Source organism: Caretta caretta, chromosome 8 (genome assembly GCF_965140235.1).
Source record: "Caretta caretta isolate rCarCar2 chromosome 8, rCarCar1.hap1, whole genome shotgun sequence".
NCBI lineage: Eukaryota > Metazoa > Chordata > Testudines > Cheloniidae > Caretta > Caretta caretta.
In genome coordinates this window covers 34986268-35012966 of record NC_134213.1, presented here as the reverse complement: position 1 = coordinate 35012966, position 26699 = coordinate 34986268, and the positions used below count along the sequence as shown (strand labels likewise).

General features: G+C 44.5%; 1 protein-coding gene across 5 annotated transcripts in view; it reads left to right on the top strand.

Moving 5' to 3' along the window:
- Positions 1 to 26699, top strand: part of SIL1 (SIL1 nucleotide exchange factor) — a 226922-nt gene that overhangs the window by 53501 nt on the left and 146722 nt on the right. For 4 of the 5 annotated variants that reach the window (XM_048860385.2, XM_075131377.1, XM_048860384.2 and 1 more), the window contains 2 exons: positions 5878 to 5992; positions 17984 to 18119. In XM_048860385.2, the coding sequence (XP_048716342.2) occupies positions 5888 to 5992; positions 17984 to 18119 (241 nt within the window). In that variant the 5' untranslated portion in view covers positions 5878 to 5887. The remainder of the gene's footprint in view (positions 1 to 5877; positions 5993 to 17983; positions 18120 to 26699) is intronic. The other variant, XM_075131378.1, reaches the window with a different exon arrangement.

Sequence of the window (26699 nt, the reverse complement as noted above, 5' to 3'; positions counted from 1 at the left end):
AGAAGTGAACAAATAGAACTTATTCTACTGGCTGAAGCAGAGTCCATGTTTTAACTGCATTAAAGGATGAAACATTGTCTCAAATTCCTCTAGAGTCTAGGAGGATTCTAATGTCTGTGCATGAGAGTGTCAAAGCAAAAGGTCAAGTCTCTGTACTACAATGTTCTCAGCAAGGAAATGAAAGTTTTGTGCAAAAATCCCAACGTTAAAGGCTTTCTTAGGACAACTGTCCTGATTCCAGCCCTGCAGAGTTACAGCGCTCAGCCTCAGAAATGTATTCTGGTTCTTATAGCACTACCCCAATTGCACTCCTGTAGGCCCTCCTACTTCCTATCCCTTAAAGTAGATGTCCTAATAACAACCCTTTCCGATTAAAGGAGTTGGTGAAGATGGGAACTCTCTCTAATGAGACCAACTATTGTACTTTTTAATTCAGCCAAGTAGTCCTCACAACTGTCACAGCATTCATTCTGAAAGTAAATTCAAGAAACATTCTTCCTTCTTTCAGATATCAAAGACCAATCTGTAGGAATGCTGACCATCTCAGGTAGAGAAGTCATGTCTCTTGCATTGAGATTTGCTAGGTGGCCACGTGGCCATCAATACATAATATCACCACATTCTGTATATTGGTCATCCAAACTCTGACCAATGCCAGTTTTTGCAGAAGTATTTTGTTCATGCCTCAATGCCCAGGGGAAGACACATAATTTCCATATTTAGGATGTCTAGAAAACATGACCTATGAGGGAAGATTGAAAAAACTGGGTTTGTTTAGTCTGAAAAAGCGAAGAATGAGAGAGGACATAACAATTTTCAACTACATAAAAGTTTGTTACAAGGAGGAGGGAGGAAAAACTGTTCTTAACCTCTGAGGATAGGACAAGAAGTAATGGGTTTAATTTGCAGCAAGGGAGGTCTAAGTTGGACATTAGGAAAAACTTCCTAACTGTCAGGGCGGTTAAGTACTGGAATAAATTGGCTAAGGAGGTTGTAGACTCTCCATTAGAGATTTTTAAGAACAGTTTAGACAAACACCTGTCAGGGATAGTCTAGATACTTAGTCCTGCCATGAGTGCAGGGGACTGGACTAGATGACCTCTCGAAGTCCCTTCCAGTCCTATGATTCTATGTCCGTGTTTAAAGGGAGATCCTGCTTTTTATCCTGGAGGCCCATTGCTGTGAAAACACCATTGTAACAGATCTGTGGACCTTATCATGATGATGAACAGGAAAATGTATCTGTGCTTATCCTGAAATGTCTTTCAAGTAGTAATGTTCACAGATTTGGCCTACCCTGAGTACAAATGCATCATCCAGAACAGAGATGGAAATTAACAAATTAAACCTGACTTTGGGGATGTGAGGGGAGATTAGTCCCAGGTTCTGCATTAGGAGAAATTGCTATGCCTTTTCTTCAAAGCATAGTTAACACATTCTGTAATTTAGGAAAGTAGAATGGAATGATCTTGGCTGTGGAAATTCTCAGCTGGAGGGAACTGCGGGTAGCTAAGGTGTTCCCTTGCTGTCAGTGACCGACAGCTATGGTTCTGCCCCCAAATTGCAAGCAGGGTAAAGTACCTACTGTTTGTAATAGATCTGTGGACTTTATTGCACTAAGCAGAAATTTTCAGGACAGCACAGATACGTTTTCCTAGAATCTTCCTGTGTGATTATATACCACCGAATACATTAGGAGCCTGATCCTGATTGTTTGCCTTTTGGGTGCTATGGTATAAAAATAACATGAATAATTTTCAAGTAGTTTATTTAAAACATTTATTGAAAACGTTTTAAATTTTGCATTGCAATATTGTTATTGATCTGGGATCTTAAGCAGTTGATTATTTCAACAAAACGCATGTGCTTTACCTATATGGTAATCTTTTTTACAGTATTCCTTTGGATGGCTTCCTTCCCCCCACCCCAAGTAAACATGTATTTTTCAGATGCAAAGAATGCTTTGGTGAGGAGGCATCACTTCCATGTTTTCCTGAATTAGTTTAGCTTTGTTATGTTTGTCGGTCATTTCATAGGTTCATAATAGTTAAAGATAGTAAAAACTTTCTAGAATGTCAAATTAGTTTGTCTGGAATGACCGGAAAGAGACTCCCCATTAAGATGATACCATATTTGATTTTGATCATCATAGCTACATTGAAACTAGTATCTCAAGTTGACACATAGGTGACCTGTAACATTCTGAGTAGTATCCATATTAGGCATTCATCTTTTAAAACCTTTACTGTTTAAAAAAAAACAACTAAAAACAAAAAACCAAAACCCAACCATATTAGGGCCCTCATCCTGTCAGAGTCTGAGTGCTCTCAAATTCCACTGAAGCCAGTGCAAGTTGAGGTGCTTCAGCAGCTTGCATGAGGCAATCAAGATCCATGTTCAAATTTCACTAAAAGTTTTATCATTCTATAATGCAGCCTTGCAAAGTTCTACCTGACAAGAGTGAGTCTTGCTGATGAGTGAGTAAAATATCATTAGTATTTTAATTATGACTAGCCATTTTGGTGAAGGGCAGTGGGATAGATTTTGTGCTTGGGCTGGTAAGCTTTCCTAACAATTTTGCAAGGCTGCTATAATCTCAGTATTACTTCCTTGATCTTTAGCTGAGAACAGGGATAGGACTATTATACTTTGTTATTTCTGTTGGCTGCAACATAGAGTAGAGGTGTCTGGCTGGTGGGTCTTGCTCACATGCTCAGGGTCTAGCTGATTGCCATAATTGGGGTCAGGAAGAAATTTCCCCCTGGGTCAGATTGGCAGAGATCCTGGGAGTTTTTCACCTTCCTCTGCAGCATGGGGCATGAGTCACTTGCACTAAACTAGTGTAAATGGTGGATTCTCTGTAATCTGAAGTATTTAAATCATGTTTTGAGGACTTCGGTAACTCAGCCAGAGGTTATGGGTCTATTATAGGAGTGGGTGGGTGAGGTTCTGTGGGCTGCAATGTGCAGGAGGTCAGATTATATAATCACAATGGTCCCTTCTGGCCTTTTAAGTCTATGGCAAGGGCACAAGAGAAGTCAAGCACAAGACAAGGGCACAGTGGTATGTGCTCCTATAGCATGGCTGATCAAAATTCAGATAATGTTTCTTATAGAGGTATTGGAAGCACATAATACACACTGCACGTTGAGAGTTAAAACACAAAAGAATGGTGCGTACCCAGCCGCAGTAAGAATTCATGAAATATGTTCCTGTTGTTGAATTCTTTTGAATTGTGTCACTAGGCCTCTACTGGCTGCACTCACGGAGCTGTGCGGCAGTTACTGATGCACAACTAGTAACAGCCGGTAATGAGCCACACCACTGAAAACATTGCATGCTATGACATGAGCACTTGCTTCTTGGGAACAAAAGTATTTCTGAGTCTGGGTGTCTGTAGCCTCTTTAGCACCTAATTTTTTATGAGAAAAGGTAGAGGATAATTTAAAACAAAGGCCCTTTCTATGTTAGGGGAATTTACATTGGTAATTACACCTGTGCAAATTCCTTCATTTTTTATATTGGAAAACAGCAAGTTTATTATTACAAATCCTATCATCTGTTTGGAACCATATATAGATCCCCATCGTTCCATTTTCAGCTGCTACAAGATGTAAGAAACAAAGCAAATTTAACAGCTAAAACGTTTTAAAAATGCAGCAAGCTTATGAAGTCTCCAAAGTCATTTTTGTGGACAGGGGAAAAGTTTGTGTTGTTTTGCAAATACACACGCACACACGCTTTTAAAATTTAGTCTGAAAATGTCTTACTACATCTGAATGTTTCTGTCCTGTAACAAGGTGGCAAGATATGGATGCTTCTCTCTATGAACATATCACCTTACATTTAACATCTAACTCTTCCTGCTTAACTGTAAACTACACAAGATGTTAAATGTTTTGGGGCATGCAGCATTCTAGGCAGGCACAATCTTGTAGCCTTTAGAGAGCTGTATTGTGATTTGTCACCGGTCTTATCAGTACATTTGAGTTTTATTTTTAGTGAGCTGTAAGTTCTCTGTCACTGCTTTGGAGAACTTCTTACTTCTTATCAGATTTTCAGTTTTTCTTTTGGGGATAAATTAATTTTTCTATGTTCACTTGTGTCTTCACTTTTATAACAGAACAAAAATCTGTTTCCTGTATGGTGAACAGCAATTGCTGTTAAGAATTGTGGGAGGGGAAAAATTATATGTGGTTTTTGGTCAGCATTTGTATCTTTCAGCCCATTCCTCTGAGCCCTAGTCTACACTAGGGGGGGATCGATCTAAGTTATGCAACTTCAGCTGCATGAATAATGTAGATGAAGTTGACGTACTTAGATCAATTTACCGTGGTGTCTTCACCGCGGTGAGTTGACTGCTGCCGCTCTCCCGTCAACTCCGCCTGCGCCTCTTGCTGAGCTGGAGTACAGGAGTCAACAGGAGAGCTCTCAGGGGTCAACTTATCGTGTCTAGACTGGATGCGATAAATCGATCCCCGCTGAATCGATCGCTGCCCGCCGATCTGGCGGGTAGTGTAGACATGCCCTTAGAAGCAGATGGCATTGGCTGAAATCACACAACAATGTCTCCTGAGAAATTTAGGGATTAGGCCACAATAGTGCTGTACTCTGTGGCCCAGATGAGAAACCAGTGCAATTGGTCATAGTGAATCTTTATGGCTAAGATTTTGTCACAGATACTTTTAGTAAAAGTCACGGACAGGTCATGGGCTAAAAAGAAAAATTAACGGAAGCTGTGACCTGTCCGTGATGTTTATTAACGATATCCATGACAACATGGGGATCTGTGGGTCTCCACACCGCCTGAAGCAGGTAGCTGCACAGGAGCTAGGAGCTGCCTGCGGCAGCTGGAGGCTGCAGGGTACCCCTACCACCCGCAGTTCCGGGAACCTGCAGCAGCCGGGAGCTTGGTGGTTCCTCCCCAGTGGCCAGGAGCTCGGGGGTTCCCTTGACAGCTGGGAGTTCTGGGGGCCGCCAGAGGCAGCAGGGGTATCCCGCAGCTCCCCGCCCCCATGGGTGGCGGGGGACCCTGCAGCTCCCAACCACTGCAGGCTGAAGTCACAGAGGTCGCTGGAAGTAATAGATTCCATGACCTCCATGACTAAATCATAGCCTTATGTATCGCATATTACAGTGGCCTCGTTCAGAAACTGAAGCACTGGCTAAGGAACAGCATCTTCTTTGCCCTCCTTCTGAAAAACTGACTTACTGCTGTTTTATTTATTATTATTCATGTTAGGGCTGGGTTATGGGTTTCAGCAGGAATCTGTACCTTCCCCATTGACACAGCTGAACTGGCACCAAAGGTTTTCAGTCTCTTGTTTTGAGACAGTGGTGATGACCAAGGAAAGCCTTGTTCCCATACCCTACCTTGTGGTTGAAATGCCTCAGTCTTGAACTCCACGTGAGCTCCTCAGTCATTTCTTTGGAGTTGCCACAGGAAATAGAAAGACCCAAATCTGCAGTGCTAATTCAGGCAAAACTCTTGTTGACCTCTGTGGACGTTTTGCCAGAGTAAGGCTGTGGGATTTTGCTTGCAGATTATATCATGATACTTCACAGAAAGGTGCACCTTCATGGGGAGGGGTAGAATATTGGATACCTCATGTTAACAAAAACATAGCTGGGATGTGAAAAGGCCCAAAGACAGGCCCTAAATTTGCTACCAGAGCTCTTCTTCAGATCCAAGTCTATGTAGCTTGAAAGCGTGTCTCTCTTGCCAATAGAAGTTGGTCCAGTAAAAGATATTGCCTCCGCCACCTTGTGTGTCTAATAAATATAATACTCAACTACAGAATGTGGAATAGTAATGTTGAAAACTGTGAAGAATGTGTATTAACATATTATATAATTGTTTTTTTGTTTGAATTCTAGACTGACTACAATGTCTCATTGCATTGGACTCCTGTCCATTGTCTCTAAACTGAGTTTGCTGGTTTTGCTGCTTTCTGCATTGTGCTTCTGTTCATGCTTAAGTGACAGAATTCCAGTAAGTATCTTCTAATCTGAGTGAAAGAAGGCTATAAGAGGTCGTTGAAATCATTTGAATTACTTGGTACTGGTGGGGTGAGCATAGCCTTATTTATTTCTCCTGAAATTATGTATAGCAGTGCATCACCTCTCATCTGTGCAGCATTTTGTCTTTTTAAAATGTTCTATGGTATAAAATTTCAGAAAAGTTTTAAGAAGTAAGCCTATCTGAGTCACTTGATGCTGAGCAATAAAGAGGACCTGGCAAAAGGAAACATGCGATTCAGGCAACGTTCACATTTTGTCACAGGCACCTTGTTTTATTTAAGCAGCTGCAACTAAAACTTTAATTTCATTAGGATAAAAACTAAAGCTAAACGTGTGGTCTAGCGGTGAGAGCAGGAGGTAGAAATCAAGAGTATTCTGTTCCCAGCTGTGCTTCTGATAACTGTGTAACTGTGGGTAAGTCACTTATACCCACATTTTCAAAAGGGGCGTATGATTTTTGGGCCCTTTGTTTTTTTGGATGCCCAACTTGAGACACCCTGAGCCTGATTTTTCAGACTTCAGTTGAATGAAATGGGAGCTGTGTGTACTCAGCATCCATGTAAGGGTGCGAAGCTGAACAACCAGAAAATCAGCTTTCATTTAAAAAAAAAATGTATCTAGTTCTCTTGGTTGCAAAGGAAAGCTTGAATACGTGACCCTGAGTGTAATCAATGCAGTGTCACCTGCCAGCATTTGCAGACAGCATGACACACTAGCTCAGAGAGGTGTGAGCTGCCCCAGTCATCTTCATGGGCTCTGAAATCCACTTCTCTGGGACCCTTGACAACACCAATCTAGCAGAGGACACTGAAGGTATATCTACACTGCACACTAAGCCTGTGTCTGTGTCAGCCAGTGTATTGGACTTTTTGTTTCCAAGCCCATGCTTGAATGTCTGCACTGCATTGTAAATCTGTGTTTACAATTGCTGGATCTAGGTGTCTCAGCTGTGTTAATGCGTTCATACTTCACTATGCAGTCCTTGTGACTCAGGTATGTGGCTTGACTTGTATCCACACTACAAAATGACCGGGCTAGGACGCGGGACTCAGACTGTGACCACTTCCCTTCTCCCCCCCCACAGCAGGGTCCGAGGACCAGGGCCCTGACTGCTTGCTGACCTGAGTCATACTGTTTTGTGTGTGGATGAAAGGGGGGCGTGGGCTCAAACCTGAGTCAGAGCTCAGGCTTAGTGTGTAGTGTAGACATACCTTGAGATGGGAATGACCCTTATTATCACCACGTTATCATGGCTTTTGCAAGGCTCCCACCACACAGAGTCCTTTGCTCAATCCCTCCCCTTTCTGAGACAGATCCCAGTTTGTCTGCAGACAGGTAGTGGTGGCTTGAGGAGAGGCAAGGCCTCAGCCTGGCCGCGGGAGTGGTGGTGGAGGCCGCCTTGCCAGCCCAGAATAGCTCATGTAGGTGGTCTCGGCTACTACTAGCCTAAGGAAGGGTGAGGCACAGGGAACCCCATTTTGGGTGTGTCTAGTTGCCTGGACTGGGAATAATCCCAATTTTAACTCCATTTTAACATTCTATCTGTCTTTAAGGAAATGTCTATCTTTCCTTGTAGAACCTGTTTTGGTTTCTACTCTCTTGATTCTCTAAGCAAAACAAAAGTAGTTACCAATTAATTATGTACTTTATGTAAGTAGAAAATATGATAAACTTGCTTGTGTGCAATTGCCAATTTTCATTACCACAGCAAATGTTAATGGTATTTAGACTGTTAGTGAAAATGGGATAGTTATAAAGTGATCACAGGCCAAACAGCTGAAGCAACTGTTTAAATGAAGAAAGACACGTACTGTTACCCCTTACAGTACATTTAGATTGCAGAACTCTTATTGAACAGAGACCATTCGTAAACATCAGCTGTCTCCATTATGTGTTTTCAACAGATATAAAATTAAGAGGCATCTTGGTGAATTTATTATGGGACTGTGTGTCATTAAATCCCTCTTGGATAATAATCTAACAACATAAATAAGCAAAGTAATAACTAGTGGCTCATTTATATTAGCTTTGTTGAATCTTGGCTCAGAAAATGTTAACACTCACTTTCATCAATAGAAGCTGACTTCATATATTTATGATTGTAACTAAGCTTTAACCATTTGTCATAATCTTAACAATTCTAATCCTCTCATCATGCACTAAGCAAAAGTAGGAATTAAGCTCTAGTTTCCTTGTACTTCTCAAATTTCTGTCCTTTTGACATTTAAAATAAAAATATTCTCTAACTTTTCAAGCATTATATCGCCATAGTTTTTAACTGCACACGTGTTGCTCAGAACCACAGACTGATATTTCCCACACTCAGAAACATTTTTTAGAAACTGTGTAACATACATTTAAATGCAAACAATTCAAATTCTTCCATTAAACATACATACACAACTTCCACTGAAGTTGGTGGGAGAGGCCTAATGCAGAATTTGGTCCAGAATTTTCAGTTCTTCTTCGAGTGATTGCTCACGTGTATTCCACAATATGTGTGCATGCTCGCCACGTGCACTGGTGCTGGAAGTTTTTCCCCTAGCAGTACCCATGGGGGGAGCGCCCCAGCGACCCCTGGAATGGTGCCTCCATGGCACGGTATAAGGGGAGCTGCACACTCCCCCCAACCTCAGTTCCTTCTTGCTGCCAGAGAAGGTGCGTTGGAACTACTCTCCTCCAGCTTTGCTGTAGCTCATCCCCAGAACTGCTTGTTGGTTCAGTGTTAGTACCTGTAGTTAGTTAGCTGTTTAGTTAGAGTGCCCAGGCTGGGGCATGCCCTGCGCCCTGGGTTTTAAGTCGTGTGACACTCATAGGCAATCTGTGCCAAGGAGTGACCCGCATGTGGACAGTCTCTGCTGTTTGGGAGAAGCCAATATCAGCAATCGTTGCAAAATTTGCAAGTCTTTTAAGCCTCGGACCAAGAAAGAAAGGGACATTAGGTTCCGGGCTATTCTGATGGAGTCGGTGCTGACTCCAGCGCCCCGCTCCGAGTCAACACCAGTTACCGCAGTGTCGGTGTGTGGCGACCCTCCAGCACCATCGAACAGTCAGCACTGCTCCCCATCCACAGGGCATGTCAAGAAGGCTAAAAAGACACCTTCTTTGCAGCAGCACCAAAGTAAACCCAGGACAGAGGCTAGAACCATGTCGGGCAGTCCTCAATCCCCACCAGCCTCTAGGCCTCCGTCTCAAGTCAAGCGGAGTAGCCCGGCGTGTTCAGAGCAGGCCTCCCAGGATGTCCGGATGCTCTCCACGCTGGAGGCCCTGCGGGTGGCCCAGGACGTTATGTCCATGGCGGTACCAGGAGCACCGCCGATGTTGGCTCCACGCTCCAGAGGCAAGCCACCGCTGGGATCTCCGCAGTCGCCCCCGGCTCGGTACCGGTCTCAGTCGAGGAAATGTTCCCGACACTGTTCACCACCCAGCGACCGTTCAGGGCAAAGTCCACGTGGATTGCCCTCGACTCACACTAGGCTGTCTGGTTGGGTTCCGTCCGACCGAGACTCTCGGCACTGCTCCACCTCAAGGAGCGAATACTGACGGGACTGAGGCAGATGTCGCCATAGGCCCTCGTCTCGGAGGGGTTATCACAGCCGGTCACGGCATGGTCATCGACACTGTTCCTGCTTGGAATCCCGCTCCAAGACCCTGCCAAGGCATCACCTCCACAGCCGGGCGTCGATTGCCGTCGTCTCGCAGTCGCGGATCCACCTGTCTGAGTTGATAGCAGAGCAGGCATTACTGACGGTACCAGTCCTCCACATTGGGATCGCAGTCCCGTGGTCGGTGTCACTTCTGGCACTGCTGCTCTTCCAGGTCCGAGGACAGCGGCTGGTCGTACGTCAGCCCAGCCTCCATTCGTAGTCGTCCATCAATGGGTGGGCCAGGCCAGCCAGGCTGAACAACCGGCTCCGCTGGTGCCGCAGCAGGTGCAGTGGCACTGGGACCCGTGGCCAGCCCAATGGTATCAGTGGGCACTGTGGCCTCAGATGCAGCCCCCACTGGGCTTGCTCAGTGGCCGGAGCCTCAGAAGCACCACTGGTCTCCCTCTCCAGACTTCCGAGGAAGGAGTCAATCCTCTGCACCGTACCTGGAGGCCGACCAGGTGGTGGCGCTTCCGGTGCCGGCGGACACCCAGAGTACTGCACCAGCCTCCTTGCCCTTCCTGGATAAGGCAATTACGGCCCCGCCCCCTTCCGTCCCACAGGAGGACTTTAGGGCTAGATTGTCGGGCTCAGCGGGTAGCGATCAATGGCTCCATGTCTAATTGGCAGCCGGTATCAAGTGGAGTGCCCCAAGGGTCAGTCCTGGGGCGGTTTTGTTCAATATCTTCATAAATGATCTGGAGGATAGTGTGGATTGCACCCTCAGCAAGTTTGCAGATAACACTAAACTGGGAGGAGAGGTAGATATGCTGGAGGGTAGGGATAGGATACAGAGGGACCTAGACAAATTGGAGGATTGGGCCAAAAGAAATCTGATGAGGTTCAACAAGGACAAGTGCAGAGGCCTGCATTTAGGGTGGAAGAATCCCATGCACCGCTACAGACTAGGGACCGAATGGCTCGGCAGCAGTTCTGCGGAAAAGGACTAGGGGTTACAGTGGACGAGAAGCTGGATATGAGTCAACAGCGTGCCCTTGTTGCCAAGAAGGCCAGTGGCATTTTGGGATGTATAAGTAGGGACATTGCCAGCAGATCGAAGGACGTGATCGTTCCCCTCTATTCGACATTGGTGAGGCCTCATCTGGAGTACTGTGTCCAGTTTTGGGCTCCACACTACAAGAAGGATGTGGAAAAATTGGAAAGAGTCCAGCGCAGGGCAACCAAAATGATTAGGGGACTGGAACACATGACTTATGAGGAGAGGCTGAAGGAACTGGGATTGTTTAGTCTGCGGAAGAGAAGAATGAGGGGGGATTTGATAGCTGCTTTCAACTACCTGAAAGGGGATTCCAAAGAGGATGGTTCTAGACTGTTCTCAGTGGTAGCAGATGACAGAACAAGGAGTAATGGTCTCAAGTTGCAGAGGAGGAGGTTTAGGTTGGATATTAGGAAAAACTTTTTCACTAGGAGGGTGGTGAAACACTGGAATGCGTTACCTAGGGAGGTGGTGGAATCTCCTTCCTTAGATATTTTTAAGGTCAAGCTTGACAAAGCCCTGGCTGGGATGATTTAGTTGGGGATTGGTCCTGCTTTGAGCAGGGGGTTGGACTAGATGACCTCCTGAGGTCCCTTCCAACCCTGATATTCTATGATTCTGTCATTCAAGAACTCTTAAAGTGTAGCATCAAGCCTCCACCTCCAGGCAGAGGAGGTGGAGGAGCCCTTGGACTCTGTTTAATGTGCTGTCCTCTTCGGCATCGGGCAGGTAGCCTTGCCTCTCCATGAAGGGGTGGCAAAAATTTCAAATGCCCTTTGGCAAACACCAGCCTCATTGGCCCCCATCTCCAAGAGGGCAGAATGCAAGTACTTTATACCCGCCAAGGGACACGATTACTTATACACCCACCTGGCGCCCAACTCCCTGGTGGTTGAGTCTGTCAACCACAGGGAATGGCAGAGCCAGACAGCCCCTACCCTGAAAAATAAAGGTTCACGGAGGCTGGACTCTTTTGGAAGAAAAAATTATTTGTCCTCAAGCTTTCAGTTACTAGTGGCAAACCACCAGGCTCTCCTGGGCAGGTATGAGTTCAATCTGTAGGGCTTCCTGCCCAAGTTCGAGGACTCCCTACAGGAGCGCAATAGGAAGGAGTTCAAAGCGCTGGTGGAGACCTCCATGCAGGATCTCCCGTTTGACGGCAAAGCTCTGTTTGCGGAACAAACGGATACAAGGCTGCATGGGATGAAAGACTCCCACATGACCCTCCAGACTCTGGGTCTCTATGTTCTGGCTCTGGCTAAATCTAAATTCAAGCCGCAGCAGACTCCCGCTCAGGCCACTCACCCGAAATACGAGGCCACATATAAGAAGTCGCGGAACTACAAGAGGCGCCCTCAGAAGCAGTCTCAGCCTGCCACCCAACTTGAGCCCTCCAAGGGCAAGCAGGCAGGGAAGAGGTGATTTTGAGGGGACACTCGAGGGTGCCCTGCCAGGTCTCATCAGGGATCCACCCTCAATAAAGCTTCCCTTCTCCAGTCGATTGTATGCTTTCCTCTCAGAGTGGTCACAGCTGACCTCTGATAGATGGGTCCTCAATACCAATTTCCAGGGCTACACCCTACAGTTTACTTCCTCCCTGCCCAACCATCCCCCACTCCTATCCCTTCTGGGGAACCCCTCGCACGAAGCTCTGGTCGAGCAGGAGATGAGGCGGCTCCTGGGCCTAGGAGCGGTGGAAATGGTGCCCAGGGAGTTCAAAGGCAAGGGGTACTACTCCTGCTATTTCCTTATCCCGAAGGCCAAATGGGGAACTCAGGCCCATCCTGGACCTGCGAGATCTGAACCAGTACATAGTGAAGCTCAAGTTCCGCAGGTCTCCCTCCTCCATCATCCCCTCCCTGGATCCCGGGGACTGGTACACTGCCCTCGATCTGCAGGACGCGTACTTCCACATTCATACATTCGAGGGGCACAGACGCTTCCTCAGTTTTGTGGTGGGGCAGAATCACTACCAATTTACGGTCCTCCCATTTGGCCTGTCCACTGCCCCCAGGGTATTTACAAAATGTATGTCGGTGGTGGCAGCCTACCAATAGCCTTTCCCTATCTGGACGATTGGCTGGTCAAGGGCAGCTCCCGGTTGCAGGTGAGGGATCACGTGACGCTCCTCCTGTCCATGTGCACTGCTTTGGGCCTGTTGGTAAACAACACCGAGTCCACGTTAGTCCCAGTTCAATGCGTAGAGTTTATTGGGGCGCTTCTGGACGCCTCATCAGCCAGAGTCTTCCTCCCACTGGACGGGTTCGAGACCCTGAAGGGGCTCATCGACACGGTCACAAGGTTCCCGGTGACAACAGCCAGAGCCTGCCTCTAGCTCTTGGGTCATGTGTTGGTGTGCACATATGTGGTCTGTCACGCCAGACTCGGGATGAGGCCCCTCCAGCTCTGTTTGGCCTTGGAGTTCTTCCAGGCCAGGGACAGGATGGACAAAGTCCTCACTGTACCCGACTTGGTGATCATCTCCCTACGGTGGTCTGCCCCAAGCAACATGCTCCAAGGGGGGGTCCCGTTCAGGGGCAGGGCCCTGTTGCTGGAACTGGTGTCTGATGCGTCAGACCTTGGTTGGGGAGCTCAAGTGGGGAACGTTCAGACCCAAGGTCTGTGGTCGGCTCAGGATCTGACCCTACACGTAAATGTGAAGGAGCTCAGGGCGGTACGGCTGGCATGCGTGGCCTTCCACTCGCACCTGGAGGGCAGAATGGTCAGGGTCCTCACGGTCAACACGGCCTTGATGTTCTATATCAGCAGGTAAGGCGGGGCCCAGTCCTCTGCCTCAAAGCCATCAGGTTGTGGGATTTCTGTACAGCCCACAACATCTGCCTGCAGGCCTACCATCTACCGGGTGCCTGGAACACACGGGCGGATCACTTGAGCAGGGACTTCTCCTCTCAGCATGAGTGGTCTGTCCACCCGGAAGTGACTCACAGGCTTTTCCAAGTGTGGGGAACTCCCCAGGTGGACCTGTTTGCGCCTCGACAGAACCAGCGCTGTCCCCGGGTCTGTTCCAGTGGGGGACTGGGATGGGGCGCTATCTCTGATGCCTTCCTCCTGTCCTGGTCAATATGCCTTCTCTATGCCTTTCCCACTGATCAGCAAGGTCCTGAAAAAAATAAAGATGGACAAGGCCTGGGTCCTTCTGAGTACCCTGGCATGGCCCAGGCAACATTGGTACGGGACCCTCACGGACTTGGCGGTTGCTTGGCCGTTGCTGTTCCACCCGGACCTGCTCTCCCAGGACCGGGGCCGCCGCCTCCACCCCAACCTAGTGGCTCTCCCCCTCACAGCGTGGCTTCTCAATGGTTAGGTAGGGAGGAAAGGACGTGCTCAGAAGGGGTTCTATGCATCCTCCTAGAAAGCAGCTGGCCCTCCATGTGCCACGCCTGCTTGGCAAAGTGGTCCCAGTTCTCCAGATGGGCAAATGAGGGGGTGTTTCCCCAGTGGCTGTCCCGATCCAGCTTATCCTGGACTACCTTCTCCACCTTAGAGCCCAGGGCCTGGCGCTCTCCTCAGTCAAGGTGCACCTGGCGGCCATATCCGCCTTTCGTCCTCCGGTGTAGGGTCACACGGTATTCTCCCATGCTATGACTGGCCGGTTCCTCAAGGGGTTGGACCGTCTCTTCCCATATGCTCGGCCTCCCGGTCCCGCAGTGGGATCTAAACCTGGTGTTGTCCTGTCTCACGTGGCCCCTGGTTGAGCCACTGGTCCCACCTCTCTTGGAAGGTGGCCTGGTTGCAATCACATCAGCCAGGTGGGTCTCGGAGCTCAGGTCCCTGACCTCCGAGCCCCCATACATGGTTTTCCATAAGGGCAAGATCCAGCTCCACCTGCACCCTGTGTTTCTCCCGAAGGGGTCTCCACCTATCACATGGGTCAGGACATTTTTCTACCGGTCCTCTGCCCCAAGCTCCACGCATCCAGTGAGGAGCACCATCTCCACACGCTTGATGTGCGATGGGCTCTGGTTTTCTACCTTGAGCGGACCAGGCCATTCAGAAAGTCTTCGCAACTGTTCGTCGCCTTGGCTGAGCACATGAGGGGTCGGTCGGTCTTCACTCAGCAGTTCTCCAACTGGGTCACTTCGTTCATCTGTATCTGGTATGATCTGGTGGCTGTCCCCCTGCCACCGATTGTGACAGCGCACTCGACTCCAGCACAAGCCTCTTTGGCTGCCTTCTTGGCCCACGTCCCCATCCAGAACATTTGTAGGGTTGCCATGTGGTCTTTGGTTCACATATTCACCTTGCACTATGCGATCATCTTCCAAACTGGGGTGACACCGGATTCGGCAGGGCTGTACTCCGTCCCGAGAATTTGTGAACTCCTATCCACCTCCAACAGATATAGCTTGGACTCACCTACTGTGGAATACACATGAGTAATCACTCGAAGAAGAAAAGACAGTTACCTTTTTCGTGACTGGTGTTCTTCAAGATGTGTTGCTCATGTCCATTCCACATCCCGCCCTCCTTCCCCTCTGTCGGAGTTGTCTGGCAAGAAGGAACTGAGGGTGGTGGGAGTGCACAGCTCCCCTTATACCGTGCCATGAAGGTGCCACTCCAGTGGTTGCTGGGGCACCCCTCCCCCCCCACGGGTACTGCTAGGGGAAAAACTTCCGGCACCGGTGCACATGGCGAGCATGCACACCTATTGTGAAATAGACATGAGCAACACATCTCGAAGAACAGCAGTTACGGAAAAGGTAACTGTCTTTTAGCTACTTAATTTTTGGGGGGGGGGGTTGGTTAAAATATTGATTAAAAGAGTAACAACTATAAAGCCTATTGTTTTGGGGAATGAGCCAAACTGTTTGAGAGAGATTAGGAAGAAACTTCCTTTACAGGCAGGTTATTCCAAATTGTCCACTGATAGATTTTTGTACCTTCCTCTGAAGTGTCTGGAAGTGGCCACTGACAGACGCAGGTTACTAGATTAGCTGTAGCACTCGTCTGGTCCATTATGACAATTCCTATGAAATCTGAGATGAAAAGACCTGTTTGGTCACATCTGATTCACTGTCTCATCTCCTCCTAGTTCAAGATTGTTACTTACAGCATACTCTTAATTGTTTTTTGTCCAGTGCAGTTTTAAATGACTGAAGTAATGGGGCTTCCACTACTTTCCTTGGGAGACTGTTCCGCACACTAATAGATCTCATTGATTGGAAACTTTTCCTGCTCGTCATCCATTAGTCTGGGTATTCACACACTTCAGATATCTGTAGACAGTGATCAGATCACCACCTTATTGTTTAATCAAGGTGTAACTATTTAGCTCTTAATATAATGTAAATGCTACAAATAAAAGCCATCTGAAAAAGAGGTGCAAAAGGGATGAGAGGTTCTACAACTGAAACTGTCTCTGCATTGTTACAAAATAGCCATTCCTTTCTATGTAATCCATTTTATAACAAAAATGATCCTTCCCTATGAATATCCCAAAGAATATAAAAACACATGCACAGCTGTGCGCACACCCTCCAGCCCCATGTTAAAAGAACAATAAGGTTGCAAAGTCAAGCACTCAACCTTAAGTCTGGCATTTCCTAACTTTTATCTCTGTGCCTTAACTCTGGCATTTCCCATTTTGTAAGGTGTAGACAACCATAATTCTGACGTGGCCTAACTTCTGAGTGCTTGATTTTGCAACCTTATTAAAAGGTTCTTTTAAGTTTGTGTGTGTGATTTCCTAGGTTTTTTGAAAACGCAAAATGAAGAAACAAATTCCATCATGTAGCATTATATTGACACCTACATGGTTGGAACCTTGGATTGGAACCTTTAGATCCACTGCACAGAACTGTGCTGCTTGTGATTACAGTGATGAATAGCTGTAGTGGACTGTCATTTTATATGTGGATGAGGACTAGAGGAGGATGAGATACTTTGCCAGTTGATTTCACAGATATTTGGTGACAGCAGAGGAAAGTTTGGAGTCAGGAATCTTGAGTTCCATTACATGCTCTGCAGAGGAGTGTGTTCTAGTGGGCATAGACTCTTCTGCCAATTCCCTCCAAACTTGATTCTCTCTGCCCTGCCCCTTCTAACTTGTCCCTGTCTCATTCCTGTCTCTTTCCCCACCCCAGGTCCTCATCCAAGTCTCATTCTCTTCACCTAACCAGTCTGAGCCTAATCTGAACTTCCAGTCCTCAGGCTTCTCATTCTAGTCCCAACCTCTTTGTCCAGCAAGTCCTGATCTCACCTCTCTGGAATCCCTGTCCCAGCTCCAGTCACCCCATTCCCAGTTTCAGTCTTCTTCCCCATCCAGTCCCAATCTCTGCTCCCTGCCTCACCAATCCCATTCTCCTTCTCCTCCCTGGCTGCCTGACCCAATCTACTCCCTCCCCTCCCAGGTCTGGCTCTTTTCTGATCGGCATTCAAATCAGGCAGCTCCCTTCACCGCCTTGTTTGGGCCCAGTGGCGGGTGGGGTGGAGGCATTGGGAGCATAGGAAAGACAGACTCCTGGTCCAGGTCCTTGCATGTAGCAGGCCAGAGTTGCAATTGCAGGGCAAGTCCTGCTCAGCACCAGGGTGGAGAATGCTCAGTGTGGATGGAATAGTCAGGGAATTAAACTGTAGACCTCTAACAAGTCTCTACTGAGCATATGTAAATTCTGATTTTTTTTTCTCTCCAGAGGATTATAACTTGGCCAATTATGGGTGGATTTTCAAAGGGACAGTCAAAGGCACATTCTTGACTCAAATGGCACCCCTTTGCCAAATGTCAAGTCCCTGCTCCAAAGCGTCGGGGCCCTAGAAACTTCTCAAAGAAAAGGTTGCCAGAATTTTTTTAACATGGGCAAAACAACATACTTTTCGCTAGCCTTGGTCTTGGAAATGACCGTACGATTTTGGCTGAAATTTTCAAAAAAACAGTCAGTTTGAGGCAGAAACACAGCATGGAAACTTTCAGTTGAACAGTTAGTTTGGCAAAGTTATAAGCTACTGAAAACAGCGTCTTTACGATGGGAAGTGTCACACAACCTTCCTAATAGGCAGTGCTACCAGCCTGGGCTATAATATAGATCTGGCTTTGTTAACTCTTGCTTGAAGCTTTCATCCTGCACTAGAATAGGAAATAAGATGCACTGCTTTGTTCAACATAAATGTCGTAACAGTTATGCTGGTTTAATCTTTAATAATATATTTTTAAATCCATGTAGAAAGAATCTCAAGTGTCAAAAAAACAAACAAACTTGCTAGAGAGGGGAAAATTTTGTAACCTAAGGAATGTATTCTCTGCTGACACTACATAACCCAGGTGCAATTACTAATGAGCTGTATCTCATGTATCCAACAGGAGTTTGCCCTCACAAAAACAGAAGAAAACGACTTAAAAGAAGAGAATAACAAAGAGTCAGTAGCAGAGGATGATCTTGATCCTGAAGACTTAGAAGTGTTTTACCCAACATATCAGTGGCAAACAGTCCGTCCAGGTAACACATTGATGGTGAATTATTGTGTCCTTCTGAAACTACATCTGACACCACTGACAGAAACATCATAGAAACTAAAAATAACCATCAAATCCAACTGCATTTTTTGGTGGTTAAACAAAGAGGTGTCTGGTGTGGGAAGAATAGCTTTCTGCTTCAGTGAAAAGAAACAAGACTACCACAATCTGGTGGTGTGTGGTCATTGTCAGTCTCAAGAATTTCTGCTCGTGTACTTCCAGGACTTTAGAACTAACTGAGCTTTCTGTCAGTCAAATGGCAGATGATATGCCTCCATTACTAGCTCAGAAGCACTTACTTTTTCTCTATACCTATCAAAAGACAGATTTTATATGTTTATTGGCACATGCTGTTCTGGTCTGCTGTGGTCTCATGTGGGTTGATTAAATATCGTTCGATGGCAGACTTGCTGTTAAGAGTAGTAAGTGTAATATTGTGCAGTTTTTAAAAGAGGAAAAGCTTTCTAATCCTTAGCTGTTTCAAGTCTAGTTTGTTCCTTTAAATCTAAAAGTTACATATTTCTCGAAAGTGTGCTTATTAATTCTGGCTTAATGTACCTAACTTTAATATCCAACTTTTAAAAGATTACCCCGATATTTAGTTTGGCTCTTCTAAGTTGCTGGCATTGTCCCAGAATGTAAGATTCTTGGCCATTGCACAGAGGCAACAGTAGAATCAGCGGCTGCCCAAAGACTTATGGGACATAGCTAGCAAACCTGTAATAGCCAGTGAACTCCTACAGAGAATAAAATTTTTTTTAAAAATATAAATGATTCTCTTTTTGTGCTGGATGCCCTTCACAGCCTGGCTATAATGTCTGTGACTGTGGCTAGAATCTGTGTTTCTGCCCCACAGTTCACCTTTTGAAAGTATATCATATTTCAGAGTTTTTAAATGCTTTATGATCAAGAAAATGAAAGGTGGACTTCCTCATGTAAAGATTCTCATGCTTATTATTTCAGGAATCTAATCTCCCCTTGTTTCATATGCTGTTAATGATGGCTATGCATATCCACCAAGTGGAGACTAGGCTCCTTAGAGTAGGGATGGCCAAAATATGCAACACTGAGGGCTTCATTGTCAGCTTCCCAAAAGCCTGAGAGTCCCACCAGTTTGTATATATGTGTATTTGCAAGTATGCAGCATAAATGCCTGCAGGCATAATATTTGATTTGTGCTCCTGTATTCCATGATAGAACAGGTGGCTGCTTGAGTTTACAAGCATTAACACAAGAAATAGGGGTCACCAAATAAGAGTAATAGGCAGCAGGTTTAAAACAAACAAAAGGAAGTATTTTTTCCACACAATGCGCAGTCAACCTGTGGAACTCCTTGCCAGAGGATGTTGTGAAGGCCAAATCTATAACGGGGTTCAAAAAAGAACTAGATAAGTTTGTGGAGGATAGATCAATCAATGGCTATTAGCCAGGATGGGCATGAATAGTGTCCTTAGCCTCTGTTTGCCAGAAGCTGGGAATGGGTGACAGGAGATGGATCACTTGATGATACCTGTTCTGTTCATTCCCTCTGGGGCACCTGGCATTAGCCACTGTTGGAAGACAGGACAATCGGCTAGACGGACCTTTGGTCTGACCGAGTATGGCCGTTCTTATGTTCTTAATAGAAAATTGCTGTTGATCAGCTTCATCCTCATCATGCTGTTACAAGGGAAAGAAGGTGTCTGTTAGGTCATGTTTGCCAGCTGGACAGTACTTAGAGATCCCCACTATAGTATGATGGGTACCGCTGCATAAAATTTTCACGTTTTAGTATGCGGTGAGGAATCCAGTTCTGAAATCTATTCTTCATTCCTCTCACAAGTGCAGAACAGTCCAAAGTAAGAGCAACTACTTTCCATGATCTCCCTAAGATAGATCTCACTGCATTGGGTCATGAAAAGGACCAACGCAACACAGTATAAGTGTTTTTGTACTCGTTGTTATAGGCACATCATGTTTTCAAATGACTGCAAGAAAAAGGTGAGCACTGGAGCAGACTTCAGAGAGAAACCATCCAAAAGGAAACTTACTCCAAATTCCTTTTGCAGTTCTTGGAGATATTTTTATGTGAACTTTTCTCCCTCCCAGGTCAGTGACTCCTCTGCTTGATTCGGCAGTGGAGTTATAACCTGATGTTTGCCACTTGGTATGGATTGACTGAGATGACATACCCCCAGAATTTTGACTTCATGACAAGATCTCATACTATAGGCCCAGAAGGTGTGTTTTTGAAGGGGACTGGCCCTCATTTAACACACACACACATTTTGGATGTTCGTGGAAATAGGAAGCCTCCCACTGTGGTCTTCGATTTATTTAGCCTCTCCCTGCCTCGGTTTCCCCACATGTACATTGGGAAAATGCTTTCCCACCTCACAAGGGTTTAGTAAGTATTAATTCATTTTATAGGGTTTTTTAATTTTAAGAGCTGCATCGGTACTCAATATTATTGTCAAAAGAATAGTTATGGGATCCATGTGTCTTTCAGATGCTCTTGAGGTTTCAGCCTGCTATAGCTGAACAATTTTCCCATATGTAAATCTTTCTATAACATAAATGTCTTCAAAAAGCCCTTAAACTTCACAAAGCTGCGGTATATATTTATATTCCGTTTTTGCACCATTATGTATGGAAGTCTTGTTGTGTCCCTATTCAGTATTCAAACTGGCAGATCACCACCTTTTGTTGAAGTAAAATATGTATATATTTGCAGTTGTTATAAATGTCATTGCTGTTTTTGTTTAGAAGTGACTTCTCCATTGCTTGGGCATTTTGTTGTGCTTTATTTTTTAGCAGCTTCAAATTATGCAAACACAGTAAAGAGTTTAATAAAGTGGGGAGCTCATCAGCATTCACTGCATGTCTTAAGGAAGGAGTTTCCGGATACAGTTGTAAATGGCTTAAGCAGTGATTGCTCTTTGAGTTTTGTCCGTGTAGAGCCTCACTTTGCAGATGAATGTGTGCCTTTGGTGTTGAACCTTGTAAAAAGCATTAGGGTTATTGTGACTTCCCCAGCCTGAAAAGATCCATTAATATCCACCCCCAAACACCTCCTCTATCCCTAACATTTTTCTGAAATGAAACACTTAATATGCACTGTATGACCACTTTTAGCATATTTATTCCTCAAACTTAAAAAATACGTACTTTGTCTAAAATGAAAAGTTTGCACTTCTGCAAGTAAAACGGAACACATAGTCAAGTTGTCAGTCTGACTAGCCACACTGCTCTTTTGTGTCAGCCCTTAGATTCTGATTCCATTTTACCAATTTATTTGCTTTTCCAGCACCTTCCCTACTATTGAGTTTTAATGTTGTTAAAAGAAAAGGAGTACTTGTGGCACCTTAGAGACTAACCAATTTATTTGAGCATGAGCTTTCGTGAGCTACAGCTCACTTCATCGGATGCATCCGATGAAGTGAGCTGTAGCTCACGAAAGCTCATGCTCAAATAAATTGGTTAGTCTCTAAGGTGCCACAAGTACTCCTTTTCTTTTTGCGAATACAGACTAACACGGCTGTTACTCTGAATGTTGTTAAAGACCTGCTCAATTGATGCTAAGATGGCTATACAGGAATGCAGTCTTTTAAGAATGGTCAGAGTTCTGCATTGTGCTGTCCTGTTTTCTGTGAATTTACTTCCAGTCTTCCATCATTTTGATTAAATAAACTGTGACACAACGTCCTTGACAAACAAACACTTTGATTAGAAATCTGGATCTTCAGTTTTAAATACTAGGGGAGAAAGGGATTTGGGATTGTTTCATCAGCCATATTAGCATTTCATTGTCTTCTGTGCTGATCTCAGCCTGTGACTCTAGTACTCGGGGTCAGTCATGTTGACTAAATAATTGAAAGATACCAATGTTTCTCTGAATTGTTTTTCAATTTTGTCCTTGTGTAATTCCAGTTCATTGTTGCTAATTAGATCAAAGTGGATTTCTGCTGAGACTGTGTGGCAGTGTCATCAGGCTATAATCTGTTAAATCCCTCAAAATCTTTCTGCAGTTGCTTTTGTAAATTTAGTACCTCTCTGTAGAGTCAGTCCCTTGTTTGATCAAAATACAGCACACATTTTATACAAGTCCTTCTTGTGCTGAGTGCAAACTTCAGTGTGCTTCGGGTAGCTGAATGTAAATGTAGAGACGGTTATCCTGAGAGTTCTGTTCCATCAAGTGTCATTGGGAAGCTGGAACATCAATCTTCCATTTCTGTCAACAAATTATGAAGCTGGTAATGGCTGCAGAAAAGTTTTTGAAATCCCAGTAAAATAGGTTAGCACTCTGCTAGTCATTGCTTCTTCCTCAATTAAGTTTAGTGTGCTGGACACTCTTAAATTAGAAGTTTAAGAGATGTGCATGTGAGACCTCTGATCTTTTCACTTCTATTTTTGTTTTCTGAGCAAATGGTGACAATATCCTTGCCATGCTTCTGTCTGCGTTCTTGGATGCTGTCTTCAGTAACCTGGCCACCAAATTCTGTGACTTAATAAGTAGGTACACATATTTCCCTGTATGGATGCTTATTGTCTTTATTTATTCATTTCTCAGATTCAACTAACATTATTCTATTAACATCAATGTTAATTCTTTCAGGTCTTCCTTTCATTTTTCCTTTCTGTATTCACTTTCAACATCTACTAATGGATCTGTGAGTTTAAAGCTGTCATGAGGAGTATATCTGAGGTGAAGAGCTTCAATCATTTCTTTAAATGGATCACTTTATGCTACTTTGAAGATGATGAGGTTAGCATAAAAGAAGGCTGTAACTTTCATCGTGTGCAAGTCTTTACCTTTCATTGTGTTAATGGCATAATCACAGATCGATTTTTTTTTTTACGTTTTTGGAGTATCAGAGACAGAGGCTACTGCTGAATGAAGCTGATACTGAAGAGCTGGTTAGAAGGCCTGAAACAATGATTATGTTATTGTGGTTGTGTTTTTATGACATTGATGGCATAGAAATGGTCTCACTTGCAAGATCACCAAACTCCTCAGTCTTCTTCTCTTTTACTTCAGAGGGCAAAGTTTCATACTTTAGAGATCTTGGGAAATCTGAAGAAACTGATTTTCTGTACCTTTAGAAGTGACCACAGATCCTTTCTCTCTTGCTACTTAACAACTCTGGACTACATTTAGATTCCATGTCAGAAGAATTATCAGTTTTTATTATTTCAGTCCTTTTAACCACGTTTCCTTCAGCCTGATATGTTGAGTGTGATGAATTCATATTGATGTTTGGAAATCAAGGCTCATAAGCCACTCACAGTATTGATCAGCAGCTTTCACATTTGCTACGGTTAGAATGAGAAAGAGCTTCCTAGTGAATACAGTGCTGTGGAGATAAAATAAGATGGGATTGTGACGTGACGCTCCATATTATTTATAGAAATATGCTTAGGATATGAGTTTGGCATAATTAAGATATTTTATGCAAGATGGCTCATGTAAGATGTCATTGGAAAGGTTATAATTTACTGATTGTGATTATCCAATTTGTATGCATGTATCATGCATGTATCTGGAGTTAGGAATATTGACTATGTAATAATTACAACTGTGGTTATACTTGGAGACGCCCACCAGACAATAAGCAATCAGCCTTAATGGGCCATTAGGAAAAAGACGATGAGTCTTCGAAGATGTGGATCCCTTAGAATCATAGAATATCAGGGTTGGAAGGGACCCCTGAAGGTCATCTAGTCCAACCCCCTGCTCAAAGCAGGACCAATTCCCAGTTAAATCATCCCAGGGCTTTGTCAAGCCTGACCTTAAAAACCTCTAAGGAAGGAGATTCTACCACCTCCCTAGGCAACGCATTCCAGTGTTTCACCACCCTCTTAGTGAAAAAGTTTTTCCTAATATCCAATCTAAACCTCCCCCACTGCAGCTTGAGACCATTACTCCTTGTTCTGTCATCTGCTACCACTGAGAACAGTCTAGAGCCATCCTCTTTGGAACCCCCTTTCAGGTAGTTGAAAGCAGCTATCAAATCCCCCCTCATTCTTCTCTTCTGCAGGCTAAACAATCCCAGCTCCCTTAGCCTCTCCTCATAAGTCATGTGTTCTAGACCCCTAATCATTTTTGTTGCCCTTTGCTGGACTCTCTCCAATTTATCCACATCCTTCTTGAAGTGTGGGGCCCAAAACTGGACACAGTACTCCAGATGAGGCCTCACCAATGTCGAATAGAGGGGAACGATCACGTCCCTCGATCTGCTCGCTATGCCCCTACTTATACATCCCAAAATGCCATTGGCCTTCTTGGCAACAAGGGCACACTGCTGACTCATATCCAGCTTCTCGTCCACTGTCACCCCTAGGTCCTTTTCCGCAGAACTGCTGCCTAGCCATTTGGTCCCTAGTCTGTAGCGGTGCATTGGATTCTTCCATCCTAAGTGCAGGACCCTGCACTTATCCTTATTGAACCTCATCAGATTTCTTTTGGCCCAATCCTCCAATTTGTCTAGGTCCTTCTGTATCCTATCCCTCCGCTCCAGCGTATCTACCACTCCTCCCTGTTTAGTATCATCCACAAATTTGCTGAGAGTGCAATCCACACCATCCTCCAGATCATTTATGAAGATAGAAGAATTTATGAAGATTTATGAAGAATGTCCTTCCTGTGGACATTGCAAATAAATCTGGTTTCATGGCTGCTTTAACACTGCAAGGTAAGGTGATAATGTCACCTGGTAAAAAGTGCCACCTTGGACACTGCTGGTGCTTTTCCACTGGAAACAAAGGCTTCCTGCCTTATGTAAATTCTGTGTAAGGCTGGGGAGTAAGGAAAACAGGACTCTTCTCAATTGCCATTCTGTCCAAGAAGAGAGACTGCTGAAAGTATCTGAAGAGACAAAGGAACTGAGCTGTAGGAAAGGCAAGGGCTGAGTCCAGATTGAGACTGAGGAGTCTAGTCTGTAAATAGAAATACCTGGAACTCTAAGCTACAGAAACTCTGTAACTTGCCTAATACAACATTTAGGGTGAGAAATTACTTCTTGAAACCAGTCTCTAAGATCTTAAGCCTTGATATGTGTGTTTTGTTTCATTTGCTTAGTAATCAGCCTTGTTCCGTTTGCTATCCCTTATAATCACTTAAAATTTTCCTTTTGTAGTTGTTAAACTTATTTTTGTTTATTATTAAACCCAGTTTGTGCAATTTCTAACAGGGGAGTGAGTGGGAAGAAGTTGTACATATCTCCCTCCACATTGAGGGAGGGGGAAAATTTGAGTTTGCGTTGTATAGATTTCTCTACAGCGCAAGACGATATTATTTTGGGTGTACTTTCCAGAGAGGAGCTGTACTTGAGTGATGGGTGATTTTCTTAGCGGAGTCTTCTCATAGAGAACTGTTTGCAGACTCTGTGTGATTCTACAGCTGGTGCGTTCCGTGTGTGTGTGTGTTCTCCTTTTAGGCTTCTAGTCTGTTCAGTAGGTTTCCTAATAGGTAGAACAAGACCCTTAATGTTTGCATCACTTCCTTTTTTTGGACATTTAAAAATTTTCATTCGAAGACTGAAACTAGAGTCTAATGTTTCTAGTATCAAAATTCTTCAAATGTATATATTTTAGGGCTGTGAAGCAATTAAAAGGATTAATCATGATTAAACAATAATAGAACACCATTTATTTAAATATTTTTGGATGTTTTCTACATTTTCAAATATATTGATTTCGGTTACAACACAGAATATGAAGTGTATAGTGCTCACTTTCTATTTATTTTTGAAAACAAATATTTGCACTTTAAAAAACAAAAGAAATAGTATATTTCACTTCACCTAATACAAGTACTGTAGTGCAATCTCTTTATCATGAAAGTTGAACTTACAAATGTTGAATTATTATGGACAAAAAAACCCCAAACTGTTTTATTTTTGAATGTAATCTAAAACTTTAGAGCCTACAAGTCCACTCAGTCCTACTTCAGCCAATTGCTCATACAAACAAATTTGGCTACGTTGGCAGGAGATAATGCTCCCCACTTCTTGTTTACAGTATCACCTGAAAGTGAGAACAGGCGTTTGCATGGCACTGTTGTAACCAGCGTCGCAAAATATTTATGTGCCAGGTGTGCTAAAGATTCATATGTCCATTCATGCTTCAACCACCCATTCCAGAGGATATGAATCCATGCGGATAATGTTCATTAAAAAAATAGTGCATTAATTAAATTTGTGATGAACTCCTTGGGGGGAGAATTGTATGTCCCCTGCTCTGTTTTACCCATATTCTGCCATATATTTCATGTTATAGCAGTCTCTGATGATGACCTAGCAAATGTTATTTGATTTACGGACACTGTCACTGCAGTTTTGACAAAACACAAAGGGGGTACCAATGTGAGATTTCTAAAAATAGCTCCAGGACTCAACCCAAGGTTTAAGAATCTGAAGTGCCGTCCAAAATCTGTGACATTGTAAATAAGAAGCAGGCACCAGTATCTCCCGTAAATATAAACAAACTTGTTTGTCTTGGTGACTGGCTGAACAAGTAGGACTGGGTGGACTTGTAGGCTCTGAAATTTTACATAGTTTTTGAGTGCAGTTATGTAACAAAAAAA